This window comes from Bombina bombina, chromosome 12 (genome assembly GCF_027579735.1).
Source record: "Bombina bombina isolate aBomBom1 chromosome 12, aBomBom1.pri, whole genome shotgun sequence".
NCBI classification, from domain to species: domain Eukaryota; kingdom Metazoa; phylum Chordata; class Amphibia; order Anura; family Bombinatoridae; genus Bombina; species Bombina bombina.
Window position 1 is genome coordinate 75,785,943 of NC_069510.1, and position 9,697 is coordinate 75,795,639.

The 9,697-nt window shown below is 40.1% G+C and overlaps 1 protein-coding gene across 2 annotated transcripts in view; it reads left to right on the plus strand.

Moving 5' to 3' along the window:
* LOC128642788 (multidrug and toxin extrusion protein 1-like) overlaps window positions 1–8,255 on the plus strand; it is a 676,487-nt gene extending 668,232 nt beyond the window's left edge. For both annotated transcript variants that reach the window (XM_053695585.1, XM_053695586.1), the window contains exons 17-18: window positions 4,482–4,566; window positions 7,714–8,255. In XM_053695585.1, coding sequence (XP_053551560.1) covers window positions 4,482–4,566; window positions 7,714–7,913 — 285 coding nt within the window. In that variant the 3' untranslated portion in view covers window positions 7,914–8,255. The remainder of the gene's footprint in view (window positions 1–4,481; window positions 4,567–7,713) is intronic.
* Window positions 8,256–9,697: the final 1,442 nt, after the last annotated feature.

Consider the following 9,697-nt stretch of genomic DNA (forward strand, 5'->3'; position numbering starts at 1 on the left):
AGGTACCTCATTCTTATTTGTAACCTAGATCATGTTACCTATAAGTTATCTACTTACCAAACTCACATCAGACTAGATACCTGAGGAAGATTTTGAATAAAGTTGAACAGTTCAAACAAGGTAGGGTGATTCTGGCGGGCGACCATGACCAGGTCATAATGGACCTAAATTCTAAACACACCACCAGCTCTAGACCCACATGGAGACTTCCCCACCATCTCTTGGCAGACATCCCCTTCAGAGAAGAACTCAGGAAGGACATAACATTTATACTACAAATTAATGATTCTCCCGAGGTTCGTGAAGACATAATTTGGGGGGCATTTAAAGCCACTACTCGAGGTCTATTTATACGTAAACAGGCTCATTTACGGAAACAGGTGGGCCTCTCCCTATCTCAAGCACATTCTCGGCTACGCTCCCTAGAACTTCAACACATCTCAGACACCACAGACATGAAACAGGAGGTCAAGGACCTCAGAAAGCACATTTGTCAACTAGAATTTAGAAACACCCAAAGTAATCTTTTTAAATGAAAACAGTTAATGTACTCGAAAGGCAATACAGCAGACACCATTATCGCTAATAAAATCAGGCAGCGCAGGGGTGCGTCACGTATTCATGAGCTTAAAGGGACATTATACACTCATTTTTTCTTTGCATAAATGTTTTGTAGATGATCTATTTATATAGCCCATAAAGTTGTTTTAAAAAATAAATGTATAGTTTTGCTTATTTTTAAATAACATTGCTCTGATTTTCAGACTCCTAACCAAGCCCCAAAGTTTTATGTGAATACCGTCAGCTACCTTCTCCAGCTTGCTCCTGTTTGTGTAAAGGGTCTTTTCATATGCAAAAGAAGGGGGGGGGAGTGTCTTATTTGCCACTTGCAGTGGGCTTTCCAGCTGCCTTTTCAACAGAGCCAAACTGACAGCTTCTAAGTAAGTTTTTAAACATTTTGATACTGGATTTTTATATCCGTATCTGTGCATCTTATTCTTTATAGTAGTGTCTATTACATGCAGTTATATGAAAATGAGTGTATACTGTCCCTTTAAACAGGGCGCACGTGCCGTCAGACTGCCCTCTTTAATTGGCCAGCAGTTTAGTGTTTATTATCCCCTTCAGCACATATAGGCCCGTTCTTACATTCCCTGAAACTCCCCACCCTGGATGAAGCACAAAAGGAACTTATAGATGTTCCTATCACATGTCAGGAAGCCAAACAGGTAATTAAAAATCTGAAATCCCTTAAGGTCCCTGGCCCAGATGGCTTCACTGCAATATTTTACAAACTATTCCTGCACAAACTCCTACCCACCCTTACCAGATTCTTCAATTTAGCGATGGAGTAGGGCAAATTTAGGGGTGAGTTCCTCGAGGCTTCTATCATTACCCTACCCAAAGCTAACAAGGACCCGACTTTATGTGCTAACTACAGACCGATATAACTTATTAACACAAATGTTAAAATTTACGCTAAGATATTAGCCAATAGATTAGCGAGACTACTACCTACCCTTATCAACCCGGACCAAGTAAGCTTTGTTCCAGCAAGGGATGGCCCAGATAACACCAGGAGGTTGCTGAACATTCTATGCGAAGCAGGGAGGTTGAATAGGCCCTTAGCCGTGCTCTCCCTTGACGCAGAGAAGGCCTTTGACCGGGTCCGCTGGGAATACTTGTGGAGAGTTCTGGACACCTTCCAGTTCCCGACACAGATTATCCAAGCAGTGAAGGCGCTGTATTCTGCTCCCACGGCCTTGGATAGGGGCCTAGGGTTTAGCTCTTCGACTTTTCCCATCTCCAACGGCACACGTCAGGGCTGCCCCCTCTCTCCCATCCTTTTTGCATTGGCGATTGAGCCCCTAGCTGCCGCTATCAGAGAGGATAGGGATATTGTGGGAGTTACACTCCAGGGTACGACGCACAAGGTGTCTTTATTTGCCGATGACTCCACCATCTTCACCTCCAAACCCATACAAACGATACCCAAACTCCTTTCCCTGTTGGAGACAATTAGTGCCCTCTCTTATTATAAACTAAATCACAACAAATCCGAAATATACGTGCAAGGGTTTCCTGAAGATGTCTCCAAATGCTTACACGACAGATACAAATTTATAGTTAACAACTCCCATATCTCCCATCTGGGCATTAAAATATCTAATTCATTCCCCCAAATGTTAGACGATAACTACAAGTCCCTACTCTCGGAACTCCGGTCCCTAGGTCGGAAGTGGAATTTTAAAACGGTATCATGGTTAGGTTGTATTACTACCCTTAAAATGAGCTATCTTCCTAAATTGACATATGTCTTCACATGTCTACCTATTAAGGTCCCTCGGTCTCTTCTCCTGCAGCTTCAGAGTGCATGTACCAAATATATCTGGCAAGGTAAACCCCTTGCATAGCCCATAAATGTTTGCAGTATCCTAGAAGGGATGGGGGAGTTGCCTCCCCTTCCATATCTAGATACTTTGAAGCGGAAATGCTCACACATATATCCCAGTGGGGCATAAAGGACTCAGACAGTAAATGGAGGAGCATTGAACAGGCCTCTCTACCATACGACCTGTCCTTGAGGGACTTAATATGGACACCTCCACACTGTAGGAGACTCCTTAGCGTAATGAATCCGGTAATCCAAAAATGCCTAGCAGCTTGGGAACAATTACAACACTATAAACAGGTGGCTCCCCATCCGTCCCCAATAACTTCCATCGCCGGCCTCCTAACAGGCCTGCCGGACTCACACCCAGTTAGTTTCCTGGGCTAATTTGGGTATCTTAAAAGTAGAGGACTTATGGTCTATGACCTCCCAAGGATCCTATGTGGAAATAACTCAAATAGATAGCCCCTTACCCGTCCCATCATACATGACTTTTGAATACATCAGAGTAATCAGCCTCTTATCCAGATGGGGCTTTAAACCCTCATCCTCAGGCCAGTTAACAAAATGGGAAGCTAGGTGGTAGCAGGGACTCCGATTAGGCAAACCGCTTTCCCTACACTACACTCTGATCAAAGGTGCGACTCCTGTTGATAAAGCCCCGCACATCCTTAAGTGGGAACAGAAGTTAAACGTGTCAGTTCCTACTAAGGATTGGCACCGCACACTCCTGCTCACGAAAAAAGTATTACATTGTGTCACTATATACGAAACTTTCATTAAACTTCTCATGTACTGGTATTATGTCCCAGCTAGGTTAGCCACACTTTCCCCCATGGTCTCCCCGTTCTGTTGGAGGTACTGTGCCCACATAGGAGACATGACCAATATCTGGTGGAGTTTCCCTAAACTTAAACCACTCTGGGTGAAGTGCTTTACCACACTAACACACATGGTAATCCCCCTCCCCAGGACCCCAGAGGTGGCTCTTTTTCATTTAGGAACATGCAAATTACCCAAACATCATGGCACGCTCTGTATATATCTTTTCTCAGCTGTTAAACTTTCCATAGCCAGAGCATGGAAGAGAACGTGTCCTCCTACATGGTCAGATGCTGTTTCCCTAATGGCATACATCTACTTAATGGAAAAAAAATATATATTACAATATGGGAGAATCTGATTTTTTTCTAATTAATATGGTCAGATTGGAAATGTCGCTTTGATACCCTATGGCTCCCCAACTTTGAGACCTAGGATAGTCTGCCTTAGCCCGTAGAGAGGACCAGTACCCCCCCCCCTACCTTCCTAGTTTGCATGGAAACCCCTACACCAGCCCGTATCCCATTTATTTAAGTTTTATGGCCCTCCACCCCCCCATCCCCTCCTCCTTCCCATTTATTATTGAATTATATAGATGGATCCAGCTAACTCCTCTAGGAGTATGTAGGAGTCCCGGGATCCCCAATACCATGTTTATCTTGATGTTCTGTTCACACACTAGGTATCTTAATATTGTATTTATACATGCATTTGTGTACCTGTATTTGAAGTACACCATTGGTCGTACTGTTGTCTTTAATATTTCTTGAAAAACCTAATAAAACATTATTTTAAAAAAAAGAAAAAAAAGTTAGCGATTACATTAGGGTAAGCTTAACTAATGCATTCATGTCTTGGAAAGTATAAAACTTAACCTTCACTTTAAGCAATATAGGCAGTTGCCTAGGGCAGACTCCCAATACCATAACAATCACGCAATATCCGGGTCAGTTGGGGGGTATGCAGGAGATACTTAGGCCAGACTTTCTTAAAGGGACATAGTATTGAGGTTATTTCCCATCTCCCTCTAGTCATGGGTGCCGCTGTATTGAAATCTATCTTTCACTACATTTTAGTGCTGCTGTGTATTCTTATGTCTAGCAACTCTCCCTCAGATACCTACAGTGAAATCTAGGTTCCAAAATGGCTGCATTTATAATTAGAGAGAGGTGTATGAGCTGTATTTAGAGTTTAATGTTACTTTCACAAGCAGAATATAAAACACCAACCACCTGGTTATAACATGTTGCATGTCTTTTATTTCTAGGCTCAAGTGAGGGCCATGCTTAGAATGAAGAGGGCTAAGGACATAAACAACAAATCAGCTATTTATCAGAGTCCGTCTCCATCAGGTGTGTATGTACCTGACCATAAACTGTACTTATTGGTTTTATCCTGTATTTGGTAAATTACAGAAATATTACATTTACTAATGCCAAGGAACCAGGGACACCCTTAGCATTTGCGGGGTCCTTGGCAAGACAAATTTGCAGAGCTCCACAGCCCAGCGCACTTATTCCCCTCCCCCTGTATAGCCCCACTCCTGTCACTAAATCCAATGTTACCTATATAGACAATATCAGTACAGTATATATTACACCTAACAATACCATAAACACTTCTTCATAAATAAAATAAAGGAGCAACATTGCACCTTTTTATACCCTTACATCTGATAGTTTGGGGCCCTCAGCGGGTGCCCCTCTCACCTGCAAGGAACAGTCATCTACTGTGTGGTAACTATTATTCCATTTTTGTCCTTTTCGTAAAGTGACAAAATATTCCAGATAAGCTAAACAATGAAAATAGTAGAGGAGAAGGTCCTGCTCTGAAAAAAAAATTACAATCTTCCTATAATTGAACAGAAAATTAACTGTATTAAAGGGGCAGTAAAGCCAAAATTAAACCTATATGGTTAGCAGTGTGGCTTTTTATACGACTTTTCATTTGTATTAACCGTAGTTGAGCTCAGGAGCATGCACGTGTCTTTAGGCACCTAGTATCAGTGTTTGCAACAATGTTTATAGCAATGTTATACATAGTTACAAACTGCTGCCATATAATTCTACAGACACTCTATGACAGCGGAGTTTGCAAAAAATGTTTAAAATAATGTTATATATATAGTTACAAACACTTGCCTGATGGCTAATGACACGTGCACGCTTCTAAGCTCACTTAGGGTAACTCTTTAGCAAAGGATACCAAGAGAATTAAGCAAAATTGATTTAAAAAAAGTTAATCGGATAGTTTTTAAAAATGATATGCTCTATCGGAATCATGAAAGTTTAATTTTGACTTTACTGTAACTTTAATCTTGTCATCACCTATGCTGAAGTTGTTTTAATAATTTGCCCTTGTGGTGTGGTATTTTTTTGTTAGTTTCCCACACAAACTATATGCTGTTTTAGGCAAAGCACAAACTTATACTCAAGCATGGTAAAATATCAGCCATAGAGAATGCAAAAATGTGATTTATTGTGCAATTTTCTATAATATTCATAGTAAATGACAGCATGGGAGTCCTTATTTCCTATAAATGTTATAGGCCAGTATCTTTTAAAAAAAACAACCTGTTTTAGGATTGAGTCCAATACCTACATTATTAATAAATAAAAATAGTATTTGAAAGGTTATTTTTTGTAACTGTGCACCATTTTGTAATATGTTGTTTTTATGTTTTACTTTTGCTAAGACACTATTGAGAGTTTCACAACTAAAGTGGCATTTTATGAGGTAAATAGTCAGGTTGTTATCTTTGTTGCTGCAGTGATTGATAACAATAGTATAATAGACCCAGACATGACCCCAGTGCCAGCACATGACAAGCCTGATGTGTTAGGTCTCTGCTAATAAAAGCCTCAGTATATACATGAGGGAAATTACACAGGTTACATACTGTGCAACACTACTGAGCTGCCTGACTCATCTCCCCTTGTCTCCTACCCTGGTATTATTATATAAATCACATATCATGGCTTCCCCTTACCTGACCTCACACAGCTAAACTTCAGTGTGACAGAAGACCATAGAAAACTGCAGAAAAAAATATACTGTAAGCAATGAGACTAATGCCACAGCGCCCTCTGTGGTGGGAGTACTGCACTGCACACAATAATTATAAACTATAAGCAGACTGAATTGGACATTAAAGGGATATTCCAGTCAAAATTTTAATGCACATAGATGAATTACATATTTGAGTAGAAACATATTTGTAATATAGATGTATTGGCAAAAATGCCTCTAGTAAAAGTTATCACTGTTTTAGTGTGAGCATTTTTCTCAGCACGTGCATGTGAAGCATAGCTAGATATTCTCATTGAACCAGCAATTTAAATGCTGCAGCTGCTCTGAGTGCCAGTGTGGCTTGTATCATGTGAGCAATTAACAAATTGAGTCATTACCAGATGATAAAAGCAACTTAGGCTCTCTGAGCAAGTGCTGTGTTTAAAATGCTGGTGCATGGAGCATACTTAAATACACATTTTAAACAGCTATAGCTTTTATTAGAAGCATGACAAGATTCATTGTTTACTTGTCAGACTGGAGCGGAAGAGAGCGAACAAGTGTGCTGCGCAATTAAGAGAGCGTGTTTCCCTTTTAGGGGGAGGTCCCAACCGCTCTCTTCCAAGGGAGGAATACACACTCGCATGTCAGAGCAACCCATGCATGCGCAATAGCTCTCTATCCGCTCCAATGTAAACAATGAATCACGAGAGCGAACAAGTGTGCTGCACAATTAAGAGAGCGTAAGTTTTGAAAGAAGTTTTGAAAGAAGATGACAATGATTTGAGGCTTAATTTTGAACATTATTACAATGCTTGATTGCAACTTAATGCAATTTACCATCACTTTAAAAGTCAGGGACAGGAAGCCAAAGAAGTGACTGTCCCGGGAAAAATGGCACAGTTAGGGACTATGCTAAAGAAAATAAGTGCCACACCCAGGATACTTCACACATAGGAGAAAATGCATAGGATGACATTATGTGGTTCTTCACACAGAAAAGACTAACAGGTACATAAAACACCTTGCAGTTACAAGACTTGACTATAGCCTGATAAATCAAACATACCTGCTTAGTGAGAAAACATTTTGAATTCATTAACACCGTTTGATGCAATTGCTTTCAATACACACAAATATGAGGGCCCGTGCACCACTATCCAAGCTCCGAGAGTTGACGGTGGTGTTTATTGTGCTTGTGAAGACTTAATTTGTGTCATAAAAGCCACTGCTGAGTTTCTGAGGTTTAGTGTTTGAATACTGGTGCACGGGCCCTCACACCATATGTGCGTATGCCACTGGAAAAAAACACCAATAACATTTACTAGAAGCATTTTTTGTGCTGATGGAAGTTTATTGCAAAAATGTTTCTATTTAAAACTGAAATACACCCCATGCACATTTCAGTTGTGACCTTTCTATCCGTTTAATAAGTTTACTTGTTCATAAGTGGAGTTTATTTGCAGTGAATCGTTTTCTGTGTTTTCTAGATGAAACAGAATGTCCTGGAGATGTGGAACTTACTGAACTGGGTTGCACAGAGGGACAGATTTCAGAACCTGCAGTAAATGGGACGCCGCCACATTCAGTCACGTTAACCAAATCTCAGCTTGTGCTGCGCCGTATGCTGGCCCTTGTAGCTGCAGTTGGGATACTGGTGATAGGGATTATAATAAGATTTTCTATATGAATTTGTTTTTTTTTCTAGTGTTTTTGAATGTTAGCTAAAAGTTTTGATTTTTTTTTTTAAATATCTGAAGAACTTATTGATACAGACAAAGAGATGATCCGAGGAGCCAACTCCAACCAAAATACAGAAAATAAAGATTAAGTTAACAGTGGAATGGAAAAGAGTAATAGAAAAAATGCTGATAAAGTTATAACAGACATCCAGAATGCACAGAGACTTCTATAGTTCTGTTTTTTATTTCAAATATTTATTTCTATAGAAAAATCAGTGTGTGTCTTAAGTCAATTATGGGAGCCTCTTACTTTCCTAAATAAAAAAAAGTGGCACAAAACGTTCTCTTTACATTGAGATATATACATGTCTAAAGATGTATTTGTATCTATCTATCTATCTATCTATCTATCTATCTATATATATGTGTGTGTGTGTATATATATTAATGTATTTATATGTGTATATATGTATTTACAGGCATAATATATATATGTACACACATATAGACATATATATAAGCGCATTAGGTAACATGATAAAACATATATATACAATATTCATAGTTAATAAAGATTTTAACTATGTCTTTACTGTAAATAATTTATATTTGCTAATGCGAATATGCTATGTTGTTTGCATAATGGGGGTTAGGGGTTTTTTTTCAACATTTTTGTTTTCTTCATTGACTTCTATGGGCAATGCAAAAATGCAATGGTGTTTGTGCGATCTAGGGACTTAAGTTTTTTTCCACTTTTTTGTCTCCATTGATTTCTATGGGGGAATACATGCACGCACATGTGAAAACTTAAGTTAGGATTTTTGCGCTATTTGGGTTAACGCTTGGGAAAAATAAAAGATTTTTTAACTTGTAATACGAGCTCAACCCGACTAGCGCAAAAAGCTTAACTCTAGCAAAGTTTTCTAAATCGAGAAAACACGTGTTGTCGCGCCACTTAATCTAGCACTGTTTAATTTGTTAGAGCATGTTGTAGCTCCAGAGCCGAACTTTAGCTATGTATTCAACACCTTTTAAATACTAAGGGCCTGATTCTCTAAAGCTCTTTGGTCAGGTAAGATCCATTACAAAATTCTAGAAAGGCAAATTTCTAAATGTGGAGAGACAAGCACAGTACAATGTAGCTCTGCTTGACATGGAAGTTTTGTTGCATTTACATTTTTTGTACATCAGACGTCCTATCTGTCCCTATTTGAGAGTGACAGTCCCTAATTCTGAGCTCTATCCTGCTGTTCCGAGAAAGTGAATTGAGAAGTTCCCTTAGCCCCACCCACAGACAGACCAGATAAGCCATGAATCGCTCAGACACACCCATGATCACGCCCACTCCCAACAAGACCGCACCCACAGAACCACAACAGTTCCCCTCAACCTTCTGAGTTTATAACTATGGGTGGATTGTCTGAGGTGCAGCGGGAGGGTGTTCCATGTCTTTGCTGCTATGTGAGAGAAGGATCTTCTGCCCGCTGTGGCTTTGCTGATGCGGGGGATGACTGCGAGTGCTTGGTCGGCCGATCGTAGTTGTCTGGCGGGGGTGTAGAAATTTACACAGTGGTTTATGTATTAGGGTCCGATGTTGTGTAGGGTCTTGAACGCATGGGTAAGGAGCTTGAAGGTGATTCTCTTGTTGATGGGGAGCCAGTGAAGGTTCCTTAGGTGTTCGGTGATGTGGCATTGGAAGGGGGATGTCGAGGATGAGTCTGGCTGAGGCGTTCTGGATACATTGGAGTCTCTTTTGGAGTTTGATGATGGAGCCAGCGTAGAGTGCATTGCC